Source organism: Panthera leo, chromosome A1 (assembly GCF_018350215.1).
Source record: "Panthera leo isolate Ple1 chromosome A1, P.leo_Ple1_pat1.1, whole genome shotgun sequence".
Taxonomy (NCBI): Eukaryota; Metazoa; Chordata; class Mammalia; order Carnivora; family Felidae; genus Panthera; species Panthera leo.
The window spans coordinates 221443261-221457384 of record NC_056679.1 but is presented as its reverse complement, the minus strand read 5'-3'; the positions used below and the strand labels follow the sequence as shown (position 1 = coordinate 221457384).

The 14124-nt window shown below is 37.2% G+C and overlaps 1 protein-coding gene across 1 annotated transcript in view; it reads right to left on the bottom strand.

Moving 5' to 3' along the window:
• The window catches only part of CDH12 (cadherin 12), a 287396-nt gene that overhangs the window by 25524 nt on the left and 247748 nt on the right, over positions 1-14124 (bottom strand). Inside the window, exon 8 of the mRNA XM_042908231.1 lies at positions 4989-5125. Coding sequence (XP_042764165.1) covers positions 4989-5125 — 137 coding nt within the window. The remainder of the gene's footprint in view (positions 1-4988; positions 5126-14124) is intronic.

The following is a 14124-nucleotide window of genomic DNA, read 5'->3' as shown; positions in this document are numbered from 1 at the left end:
AATTCTTCTCAAGTGACTTTCTTTAATATAATCACAGAAAAATAAGTAAACATGGTGATTTTATACAAATAGTTAATAAATGTGAGTCGGTATATATCAAATTTCTGAAACATGCCAATTCACTACAGAACTGTAGGTAGATAGATAGACAGACCCAGGTAGATAGATAGGTAGATACCTAGGTAGACAGATAGACAGACAGGTAGATAGAGATGATAGATAGATATGATGACAGATATGGTGATGATAGATAGATAGCAAGACTAACAATAATTTCAATTTAATTATATGTATGTTGCAAATGTATAAATAAGTTTTTACTATTTTGTACTTATGCATATGAAAGTCACTATGACTAGTTTAACAACTTACTTAAAATATATCTAATAAAGCACAGGCAAGTGAGCAACTGTCCCTGTGGATTCTGTTTTGCAAGGAGAGAGTCCAGGACTCCCATTATCTTTCGGTCACGACCCCAGGTGTGACAGGGGCTGCAAAGGAAATAACTCTGAGCCTCCATTTCCTACCACTCACAGTGTGGACCATAATCTTCATCTTCATTTAATGTATATCAAGCTACAAGACTTGTTTAGTTTATATTATTATTATTGCTTATTATTATTCTAGAAAAATTAGGTACTTTCTTCTCCTTTAGTCTAAGAACATAATTTCAAGGCTAGCAACGTGGCATGCAGGCAGATGAATTCCTCAGAAAACTGTACCACAAAATCTATTTCTTTCTGTTTAAACAAATCTATTCTTTCTGTTTAGTAAGCTATAACTTACTAAACGTCTCTATTTTGGTCAGTTTCTAACTACTTCTAAACTTTAATATCCTTAAGAATAGACTTCATCTTGTTTTTCTCATAAACCACAACAAATCGTGTTTTGCATATAAATGACACTCTGGACAAGCTTATGACAACAAATGTATGAATTTGTGTCTAGTCTGAATTATGGATAGTAATGCCAGAGGTTAATTTTTCTGTACATACAAAGATGATATCCTATGCATTATGTTGAAGTAAAATGAAGCTATAACAAAATAGCTTTATATGCCAAATAACCTCAAAAAAAGAATTACCCAACAATTTGATCCCAACTCATAATGATATATTTACATACAAAATTTTCCCCAAATGACAGTTAGTGAGTCAATTCACTGATACTTGAGCTGTTCCACAATAAATGCAAACAATCCATTGCCATCTGGATAAATATATGACTGAGAAAAGAATTGTCTCTGGTATAATTTGTTTATTTTGTAATTATATAAAATATGTTTTAGGGCTTTAATGTAGATATTTTAAATTATCTTTGTCTAATGATATTTGTTACAGCAACACCAAAAATATATTGGAAACATTTGTGTGTTGATAGTTTCTGATAATTTGAATGAAGTGAAATTTTGGAGCTTCTATCTTTTTTAAGATTCTCAAGAATTAGTATCATAAAAACAGCAAAGCAGTAACGCATAAAAGAATTATTAGGAGTCTTATAAATTATTTGGACCTCCAACTATAGCAACACTGATTAATGACTGCTGTTTAATGAATTAAAGTTATTCAATCATTGTAACATTTCATTTTGCCTGAGATTTTTTATGTAAGGGTCAGGCTCTATCATATGCTAGTTCAATGTGCAATAAGGTATACTTACGTGTTTTTTTTTCTTCTTGCCAGTATAATGTAAGCTATTTCTCAGTCATTCACCATGATAATGGTTACCTGCTTAGCTGGCTAGTTTGATCGGTGAAAACAGCCTTATGCATTAGAATATGAATACATTTTACTTTTAAACTCTGCAAACTCAAGCAAAATAAAGCCCACAATAAACTATTCTTACTGTAAATCTTAATTATCATGAGGTATGTGTTTAGTCTCTTTACTTTTCACATGAATGCGTAGCATTTACCCCAGCAGACTTCCTTGAGGACTCTAAAATACAGTGGTCTATGAACAGATACTAGAACAGGTCAGGGAGATACATATTTTAGAAATGATTATATATATGGATATATATGGACATATATACATATGTAGCATATATATACATATATATATGTGTGTGTATTTATGTGTTATGTGTCGAAATCCCAGTTCTACATATTTCCCAGTGAGGGCCAACATAAATAATGAGAATCTACTCATGAGGGTTTCCTAATTTGCATTTAAGTAAACTCTAGAGCCAGCATGTGCCCCAATCATGTCGATAGCTAAAAGAAAATGAATTTCTCTAAATATGAAAAATCTAAAATTGAGAATCTACTTCACTGAGAAAGCACAAACTCTTGTCTCATCTTCTACAAGTTGGAGCACAAGGCTCTGACTGGAGGTGTCAGACCTGCCATTATCATGCAATGATGATGTTTGGGTGGTCTACATAGCCACTGGGGAGAAAGAGACCTTCCAGAACTACAGAACAGGTGATTAATGAACTATCTGCAGACTTTCATCTTCAGTTAAGGTACAGAAGCCTACTAGTCCTACTTTGAAAAATATGCGCGTTGTGTGTGTGTGTGTGTGTGTGTGTGTGTGTGTGTGTGTGAGTGTATTAAGACGAAGGTTTCAGTAAGATTAGATAGTTTTCTAATGAATGATCTTTTATTATGGGAAATATGTCTTTGCTAAATAAAAGTTATTTGAAGAAACTGTCTCTGCTTAGCTGTCACTTATTATGTATAAGCCATTAGAGTGAATGGTTCAGGAAGGTCTTATAGTCTATAACACAAACAATTCATTTTGACCACATTTGCCGAAGATCTTAAAACTAAACTTTATTTTCTAACTACAGTATGGTGAAGCTATCCCCCAAGATTCTGGATGAGTAAAATAGATGAGAGCTGACATGAAAGAAATGATGAGAAACAAATGTAACTGTAATCGGATGTGGTATAGGAGGAGAAAAAAGATGCCAAGCGTGAAAGCAGTCTTCAGGAAACACCCTAAAGAAAACAGGTGTCCTCCAAAAAGGGAAGACCAGCATTCTGATCTCTTGACGATATGTCTGCTCTAGCAGCTCTGGCAGCTGACTGGATGATCTGCTCTCAAAGCCTGAGTACAGAGGACATACTTTTGTAAGGAGATGGCAGGACAGAGAAATCATACGGTACAAGAGCACCTTGTAAAACACCTGTTCAGCGTAACAAGGATGGGTGAATTTCCTCTGGGTCAAGTGGGCAACCCGAAAGCTAAAATTGAGAAACCATGTTATAAACTCACCCAAGAAGACTGCCTTCTATGCAAGGGGGGCATGGAATTGAGAAGCCAGAAGATCTACCACTGAGTACTCATATCACGTTCCTATGCAGATGGGATGCCCAGAACCCGCACCGTCAGATAACTCAAAGTTCACTTAAGAAGACGATGTTTGGGCAGCAGCCTTTCCTGCCAGTCTATTTAGTCCTAGAAGCAGTGGCAGCCAATGGAGTATCGTATCGGGCAGATAAGAGAGACTTGTGTGTTTCCCTCTCTCTTTTCCACTCTGACAGGCTGGAGAACGTGTACCCTACAAGCGAGGGGTCACAGTTCCAACTTACGGTGTCACTGAGTTCTGCAGTTATCTATTGCCATGCCACAACAAATAACCCTAAAATATAGTTGCTTGAAATAATTACTGCTTTAGACTTTCTCACAACATTGTAAGAATCCGGGCAGGGCTGGTCTGGGTACATGTTCTGTTTCACACGGCATTGGTGGATGTTACACTGTGGTATTCAGCTAGTACACTTTCCAAGACAGTCTCACTCACATACTCAGCACCCTGGGAGGTACGATGGGAAGGTTGAGCTGAACTGGGATAGTCAACCTGACCACCCACATGTGACCGCTCTAGAATGGTTGTCTCAGGGTAATCAGTTTTTTTTATGTGACAGGTCAGTGTTCCAAGAAACAAGGTGGAAGCTGCATGTTCTTTTTTGTAAGTCTGACCTTTAATAATCAGAATAACCTAGAAGTAATGAAATCAGTTAAAGACATCATTAAGGCCTGAGAATAGGTGTCTGACTATTCTTGTTTAGTCACAATTGTTGAAGATAAACGAGACTGTTTAATATTTACACCCACTGAGTGGAGACTGAACAAAAAACCCCTCGACAGAAATATTCACATTCAGCTCTCCCCTGCACAGAAAAATGAAATTAGCTGCCAAAGTAGCAGATGGACAAAATAAAATAAGAAGGAAACAAAATGAAAGACACTCAGAAGGGATTTCCCCAAGCCTTTCACAAGACCAGAAGCAGATGACTGGGAGATGCACTCATTTTGCAAACTACATTGAAAACCAAATGTCACCATTCCCCCGACTAATCTGTTACCTGAGGAAGCTGCGATAATATCCTAGGTTGTCCAGACAAACATATATGGCCCGTGCCACTTTCAGTCTAGAGGACTGTCTTCTGGACCAAGCAGACACCAACACAAGGGATCAGTCCTAGCAATCCTATTGATTCTGAGGGATTCCTTAAAAAAAACCACTTATAGCTCCTGCATATTCCACAGTGACATTTATAAAAAAAAAAAAAATCACATTAAAATTACATTCTACGAAAAAGAGAGAAGGAAGAGGGGTGATTTTAAGAATACTCTCTTCAGTTGGAGAAAATATTTCAGAATGGGCTATTTTGTGTGATAATGAATTCCTCCTGCCTGGCCTCTGAAGCTCCCAATATTGTATACAGGGGTCCGGCGTGGCAGAGAAGCTGGAAAGCTGGCAGATTTTTGCGGGCACAGCATTGAAAGGGATGAGGTCACACAATGAAATGCACTCACTGCTAGATATTCATGCAAGTCTGCAAACAGGGCTCATTGGCGGCTGTCACAATTTCTCCGGACTTACGCTACGAGGAAAAGGAACAGGTTTCTGAGTTTCCCCAGGAGACCACTCAGCTGTCAGTCCAAAAATGAAAAACAGCTCAGCAGGGACTCGTTTAAGAGTGTTCAATCCAAAGAACTGCAGTATAACATTGATTCTGTCCATGCCATACTTACTAACTTTACTCGCAATTATGGAGAAATTATACTGCGCGGTGCTTTCTCTGTCTAGTAATTCATTAGTGGCGATGGTTCCTTCAGTTCCATCTATTGTAAAGTAGCTGTCCCCATCACTCTTCCAATCTATGAAGTACCTGTATATAAAAAGAGTAGATGCAAATGTGCAATGATTACACATTAATCATAATGGCAGTCAGGCTAACTTGACACAGTTCCTTATTTTTCTCCCTGTAGCTATTACCCACCTTGCAATAAAGAAGAGTGTAAATGACAGCTTCTTTATTGCAAAGTCAGTATGCTCAAGGGGAAACTGGAAATAATGAAAGATTTAGTACTCCTGCTGTTCATATTATTTTAGGGTCTTGACACCTTGAAAGCTCAGCAGAGACGAAAATTCTAAAGCTGACCATGGGTTTCCTTAACCTGCTGAATATTAAAACTTTTCCAAGCAGTAAAAGATTCCTTAATGGTGGCTGCGGGAAGAACTGGGGGTGGGGGAAGCATCTGGATACAGCTACAAAGAACTTTGGCCAGAACAGAGGTAGAATCTTCATTTCCACAGATAGGAAAAAAAAAATCATTATGGAAACTAAGGGGCAATTTTGTAACTGACACTGTGGAATTTATAGAGAAGTATTTCCCTCAAACACATATAAAGGAGACACTGTTGTTTTATTACTCTATGTCAGTACAACTTTTTAAAACAAACAAACAGTGAACAATGTCCCTTTATCTCCTTTATTAGTTAACCTTTTGATAATAACAGATGTTACCTTCTTTATGTGAAGAAGCTGAACTAAAACATTCCAAGAAAATTAATTACAAAAACCAGAAATTGCAATTATATAAATCTTTATGCAGCAGATAGAGTAAAAAGTCTTTTTCAAACACATATTTTCAATCATAGTAATAAGCATTTTGAAATCTTAGCATGTACCAGATAATGTTCTAAATGCTTACCTGTATTACCTTATTAAATCCCACAAAAAAACAAAAAAAAAAAGAATTATTCATCTCCCCACTTTGCCTATGAGGAAACTGAATCATCGAGACATTAAGGAATCTGCCTCAGTTCACATAGAAACTTTTAGAGCGGATATTTGACACACGTCATCAATCTTTTCCATATAATTATCATTATGTAGTCTTACCAATTTTAAATAGAACTTTATGTGAAAGAGCTCTGCTCATCAAAAGGCTCAACGTGCAATGTATTTATCACCAGTACTCTGGCCTGGGAATCATGACTAGGTCAATACAAACAGACATCATCGAAGTGAGCCCATCTAAATCCCCAGGCCAAAGAATCCGGTTGTTCATTGTGGAGTTAGTTAAGCCATGCATTTCAAAGTAGAAACTTATTGTTTTGACAGGTTGGTTATTTAAAACTGGGGCTAGAGGGGGCGCCTGGGTGGCTCAGTCCGGTAAGCATCTGAGTTCGCTCAGGTCATGATCTCACAGTCTGGGAGTTAGAGCCTCACACAGCCTCAGAGTCTGGAGCCTGCTTCAGCTTCTGTGTCTCTCTCTCTCCGCCCCTCCCCTGTTCATGCTCTGTCTCCCTCTCTCTCAAAAATAAAATAAAAACACTAAAAAAAATTAAACTGGGGTTAGTTTGCATCTCATTTCGGCGCTAGACTAAAACCAATTGCTTTCATAGATGATATTTATGACTCTTAACTTGTTAATATTTGTTGGTAACTGCTAGGATCAGAGTATGGGCCATGCTGTTAGTCCGCCTTGGATACTTTCGTGGTTGATTTGACTGGTGAGAAGGCATTGATGTCTTATGACTTCAATGTTGCATCCTGTCTCATAGGAATGCTCTCGGAAATGAATATTACAGAAATAAATATATAAATGAACTTAAGGCACATTTACAGGTCAGAGAGGACAGAGTATAATAGAGCTATCTCCCTATCACATAATCTCCTTTTCTGAACAAGGAAGCATTTTCTCACAAAACCCCTTTCCAGTACCTTTATTCAATTGAGCATAAGGATAATTTAGAAGAAAATGGCTACTGAATCTCCTTAGTGACTATAGCATTTCTGGAGGAAATTGTTGGTGTAGAGGAACTGGGTCCGATTGTACAATTCACTAAATATTTTCGGAGTGCCTGCTATATACCAAACACTATACTAGAGTTGAGAAATACAGTAAAGCACAATGCCCACCAGTGAGAAGTCCAGTTGGGAGACACAGACAATTTCAGCGCCCGATAGGAAAGAGAACACACCAGGAGTGCAAGGAAAAGACGCCCAGTTCAACACCCGCTGGTTTAGGCAAACTTTCCTTCACATGACGTTTGATGACATTAGAAAGTGTTACAGGAATCATTTGGGACAAGAGTGAGGTAGACAAAGTGAGGAGAAGAGGAAAGGCATTTCAGGAGGCTGCGACAGCCATAGCAAAACCATGTTGTGGGTGGGGGGAGCTAACTATAAGCTGCATGGGAATCATGAAAAAATATCTGAAAGGCACAATCATATGGAAAAAGTTCAAAGATTTAGGTCAAGGAGGGTGGTATAAAGTACACTGAGGAGGTGGGGCATGTTTCTATGGCTAATGAACATTATCAAGGGGGACAATTTGTAATCTGGTAGGGCCAGGGAGTTGATGGTAATTTCTTTTTTTTATGTTTTTATTTAAATTCCAGTTAACATACAGTGTAATATTAGTTTCAGGTGTACAATACAGCGATTCAACACTGCCCTACACCACCCGGGGCTCATCACAGCAAGTTCGCCCCTTAATCCCCATCACCGATTTCCCCTCCACCATCCACTCACCCACCTCCTCTCCGGTAACCATCTTTTTTTTTTTTTTTTTCTTTTGGTCAAGAGTCTGTTTTTTAGTTTCAAAATCCTTCCCCTCTGATACCTAGTCTCCTTGTCTTCTATTTGGAAAATGATGTCCACTTAACAGTGTAACAGTGAGTGTTGTTGTAAAGATGAAATGAGATAGAATATGTGGGACTCGGCATAGAATCATGCGTGTGTGTACATGTGTGTGTATCCCTTTTCTCTTTCCACATTACCGATTATTTCGTTTTACTTCCTAGATTAAAAAAAAAAAAAAAAAAAAAAGATTCCCTAACATAAAAACATATGCTTACTACTGGGACTAAGTTGTGACATTCACAGTCTTCAACTTTAAAATTCCTGAACCACAGAGCTCCCACACAGACCCCTGGGGTACAAACCATTAGCACAAACATCCAGGCCCTAGTTCACACAATGGTGTTTTTCGTTTGGCACTCATTCACTATTGTCTGGCATCTAATTTTTAGCTCCATCACTGTATTTTTTGGTGCCTCCTTTCTCCGGATGTTATCCTTTCTGGAATCTTTTTGCCTCCTTCTGGAGTTCTACTGAAACTTATTTGAACATTTTCTACTCAGCTAAATATCTTCAGCGTCTTCCCATAACTGATCAGGCTCCAAGACTGTAGGTCCTGTAGTACGTCCTGGCATCGTCCTGATGCCCTACCTTTGGGTGACTGACTGATCCCTGTGCCTGATTGAACAATAACCATGAGGCAACAACTACCATTTTAAATTGTGATGTTTTGCCCAATATAGCAAGTAAGAAATGACCCCCATCAATGAAGTGGAAATGGAGGTACTCCTACATTTCCTAGACATTTTCAGAGAAGACATGACCGTGTCCTAAAATGTCTAGATTATTTTCAGGAAATACACCCTTCCAGAGTGTAGATCACATGTTTACTTTAGGTTTGCCACAGTCCACAGCCAATCTAAGAGTAGAAGGATATTCTAATTGCAACTGCTCACAACAGTATTACATGAACTGTCTAATTTGGCCTCACTCACCTATATAAATGAGAAAACCCCTGAGATAGAGACTCTGAATCATGTTACCCTTATTTGGGAAGTAGATGAGATTTAAATTTTAAAAAAGGTGTTTATGATCTATATATAATGAAATAAATGTATAGTTCATATAAGTATGCAACCACCGTTGCTAAGAAACCTGTTTTCACAATTGAATAGAAATCAAAAATTAAAGCATTAACTTAATCTTTGCAGACCACTTGACAGGGTACAATTTTATTACTTTTCTGTAAATGAGTTTTCAGAAATGCCTTAAAAAGTTTTCTTCTCTCCATTAGGTAAGCATTCTCCTTAAAATTGTGTCTTTTAATTTGCCTAATAACTTTCTCACGGTTAATGGAAAAGCTAAATTCTCAAACACATTTTGTAAAAAGTCCTTGATGGTCCAGAGTTACTCTAAAAGTATTACATCTCATTCTTTAAGCAATAAAGATGTAGGAGTAATGGTTCAGGTCAAGGTAGAAAATTTTCTTTTGTTAATATGATGATAAACAGAATCTCTTCATTCTGTCTTAGTCACTGTTTTGTTTTGTTTTTTTCATTTTTTTTGAGGAAGATAATTAAATGAAAGTAAATTCCATTCAATTTATTTTCACACACATTTTATTGAGAACCTAAGGCACATACGACAACACTTAGGTTATAGTCGCTTCATCAAGAATCACAATTAATTTTTTTTTCTTAGAAATCCCAACATTTCTCTCAAACTTTGTTACATCTTAGTTGTTAGTTTCCTATTAATCCCTTTTAGTTTAGTTTTGTTTTGTTTTTTCTAATCCTCTTCTTCATTCTAACTTTCCCCTTAGGAAAATTAAACGTTATATCATAGACAGTATAGAGAGCTTCTCTTGTTGTTTGCTGTGAAATGAAACATTTTTATAAAATTATAATCATTTGGGGCGCCTGGGTGGCTCAGTCGATTGAGCGTCCGACTTCGGCTCAGGTCATGATCTCACACTCCATGCGTTCGAGCCCCGCGTTAGGCTCTGTGCTGACAGCTCGGAGCCTGGAGCCTGCTTCAGATTCTGTGTCTCCCTCTCTTTCTCTGCCTCTCCCCTGCTCATGCTCTGTCTCTTTCTGTCTCAAAAATAAATAAAAACATTTTTTAAAAATTAAAAAAAATAAATAAAATTATAATCATTTAATAAAGTCATAAATCTTCTGTCTTTAAATTTTCCACTTGGAGGCACATAATATGTTTATAAATACATCCTTAAAGAAAGAGAAATACATCATAATCCACATTTTTATTAAAATTAGAGTTGTTATATTTTAATTTCCCTCCAGGTTGCTTAAGAGTTTCTTAGTTTTTTATCGCTCATCATCAGGGAAATACAAATCGAAACCGCAATGAGATACCACCTCACACCTGTCAGAATGGCTAATATTAACAATTCAGAAAACAACAGCTGTTGACGAGGATGCAGCGAAAGGGGGACCCTCTCACTCATTTTTAAAAAGTGACATGTGGTGGGGTGCCTGGGTGGCTCAGTCAGTTGAGCGTCTGACTTTGGCTCAAGATATGATCTCGCAGTCTGTGAGTTCGAGTCCCACGTGGGGCTCTGTGCTGACAGCTCAGAGCCTGGAGCCTGCTTCGGATTCTGTGTCTCCCTCTCTCTCTGTACCTCCCCTGCTCAGACTCTGTCTCTCTGTCTCTCAAAAATAAATAAACATTAAAAGAATAAATAGTCACATGTGGTCTTCTGACTGTGCATCAGATTTTTATGTATCTAAATGCCAACTTTATCTGTCCCTAGAGTTTTATACCCAGAAACTCAGAAGCAGCTTGCTCTAGTGGGAAAAAAGTAAAGGTTAGGCAAATATTGATTCAGTTTGGGTTCTGCCATTAAGAGCTTCAGTATTAAACAGAACTTTCAGTTTCTCATGTATTACAAAATATGGACAGCTCTATCTGACTAAATAAGGAAGGAATGCGATCATGCCTTTGCCCATGTTTCTCCCTGTGAAGCCTTAGCAAATCCCTCCAGGCAGATTTATTGCTTCTTTATTATAAAATTCTATCTTCTTACTTCTTTTATCTAATATCTATTTTAATTGGTGTTAACAGTCTCTCTCCAATGAGAATAGTGAAATAATTGCATTTTGCTTTGTTGTTACAGTAAGTTTCTATAGAATACTCAGAATTCATCACCAAATTTACTGCTCTATCCATAATATCTTGTATGTATGAGTTCCGTTATGTTATAAAATACCTGACTGTTGTTAATACTAGTCTGATGATATTTCAAGCATGGAATTACTTCATGTGTATCTTTGAATATTCGAACATTAATTCTGAAGCCCTTTTCAGGTACCTTCAACTTAACTACTTCCTTGAACTGAATCAAATGCTTGTTGATGTAAGTCACAGTTGGAATTATTTACTCTCTAGTGGCTGTGGCCAAATGTCTCTGCACTACAGACATTCTAACTAGAGCAATTTACCATTTGACACCCAAATATAGACATCATATTTAAAAGACGGCTTTTATTTCCCTTTTTTCTGATAACAAAGCTTCATCTCCTCTTTGCAGTTTGTTTACTGTTTAGCTCCTTTACATTCTGAAAATCACTCACATTCTCTTAACTCATCAACTAGTCTTATAATATTTTCTAGGGAGAGGTTTTTGTATCTATGATATATTTAAAGTAACTGATCCTTTGTTAGCAAGGATGTGGAAAAAAGGGAACCCTTGTGCACTGCTGGTGGGAATGCAAACTGGTGCAGCCACTGTGGAAAACAGAATGGAGGTTCCTCAAAAAATAAAAAGAGAACTACCCCATGACCCAGCAATTGCACTACTAGGGATTTATCCAAAGGACACAAAGATGCTAATTCGAAGGGGCACATGAACTCCAATGTTTATAGCTGCACTATCGACAGTAGCCAAAGTATGGAAAGAGCCCAAATGTCCATCGATGGATGAATGCATAAAGAAAATGTGGTGTGTGTGTGTGTGTGTGTGTGTGTGTGTGTGATGAAAAATTACTCAGTGATCAAAAAGAAAGAAATCTTACCATTTGCAACAACATGGTTGGGACTAGAGTGTACTAAGTAAAGTACTAAGTAAAAATGTGCTAAGTAAAATAAGTAAGTCAGAGAAAGACAAATATCATGTGATTTCACTCATATGTGGAATTTATGAAACAAAACAGATGAACATAGGGGAAGGGGAGCAAAACTAAGATAAAAAGAGAAAGGTAGACAAACCATAAGAGACTCATATACAGAGAACAGACTAAAGGTGGCTGGTGGGGTATTCGGTGGGGGCTGGGCTAAATGGGTGATGGGCATTAAGGAAGGCACTTGCTGGGATGAGCATTGAGTATTACATGTAAGTTATGAATTACTAAATTACACTATATGTCAACTTGGATTTAAATAAAACTTATGAAAATAATAAAATAAAGAAACTGATCTTTAAAAATCAAAATAATATGAAATTTCAAATAAATGTGAGAAAAGTCTATTTATAAAAGCAATTAAAGAAATTATAGAGAGAAGGGAATGAGCTATAAAATGTGTGTGCCGTATATGGGGTACTCCCTCAGCATTTCAACGGTTTTTTTTTTTGTTTTTTTTGTTTTTTTTATTTATTTTTGGGACAGAGAGAGACAGAGTATGAACGGGGAGGGGCAGAGAGAGAGGGAGACACAGAATCGGAAACAGGCTCCAGGCTCCGAGCCATCAGCCCAGAGCCCGACGCGGGGCTCGAACTCACGGGCCGCGAGACCGTGACCTGGCTGAAGTCGGACGCTTAACCGACTGTGCCACCCAGGCGCCCCTCCCTCAGCATTTCAAGATAAAACAAAGAATGAAACCTCCAGCAGGCAAAAGGTAAATGCAAAAAGTCAGTTATAAACAAATATATAAATTTGGATGTTTTGTCATTTTGAGGAGTTAGCATGAAATATAATAGGATAGCCTGCAAAGTAACACATCACCCTAACTAGTATCTGGACACTTAGCCATTGAGATTTCCTTGAGTATATCACTAGAATAACATAAAATTTTGTCTAAAAATAAAAGCAAATTCATCAATTGATTGGTCAATCCACATAAAAATTAGACCTGTAAGTCTGTATCACAGATCCATTGAATTTTGTCAATAAATCCTCAATTTTGTCTAAATCTTATAAGAACTTTGTGGTTGTCTAAAAAAATGAAAGGCACTGAATCTCAAATAATAAAATTTTACTTCAATACATACCAAAAAGTTGTTAATAAAACAACCGTATATTTTGGTTTTTGCTTTTCCAGCCTGATAAATGTCAATGGTGTCAGTTCAATTAAACATTTTTTCAGATTTAGTTAAAGTTGGTGTAAGATTTAAATCAGAGTAACACAGGGACGCCTGGGTGGCTCAGTCAGTCAAGCGTCCGACTTTGGTTCAGGTGGTAATCTCACACTCAGTGACTTTGAGCCCTGTGTCAGGCTCCGTGCTGACAGCTCAGAGCCTGGAGCCTGCTTCAGATTCTGTGTCTCCCGCTCTCTCTGCCCCTCCCCTGCTCATGCTCTGTCTCCCTCTGTCTCAAAAATAAATAGAAACATTAAAAAAAATTAAATCAGGGTAACACAAATAAAGTGTTTAGAATACTTTCACGTGTATAATATAGTCCATGGTTACCATATTTAAGGGATTAAATATTGTACATTTTTACTGACTTGTTTTGGCTTTCTACCAAATTTTGTTTAATAAGCTACTCAAAACTATGAAATTTTAATTATATTTTCAACAATTTTCTTAAAATTGCAAAGCAACTCAAAAACTTAGGTGAGTATTTCAATTGCACTGAAAAAGGGAAATACTTAGCTCTCCGTTTAGAATCTGGCTGCTTATGGTTAAATCCTATTCTCATCCTTACTGAAGACATAATTGGATCTTCCTAAGCCTCAGTTTCTCCCTCTATAAAATAATGTCAGTTACAATGTTTCAACAAAACTCACCAAAGTGCCCGGCTCAAAGCCAGGAACAAATTAGCTATTACAAGGTCACCATATATTGATGGTTATCAAATTCACTATATATTGGTGGCACCCAAAGTAAATAAAAGTAAACTTGTCCATTTTGTACACGTTCTTTGCAGTAGCTCCTTTTTATTGATTGTCAATGGATTGGTCATTTGAGGAAAGCAAAGAAGCTTATTCACAAAGGAATTTCTCATTCTTCATGGCAAGTTAAAATCTCTATCTTCTCTATCGACAACCTTTCAAATGAATTATTCTTAATCATTTTGTTGATGTAAATTTAGAGGGAATGCTTCTTTCATTCCCAGTGC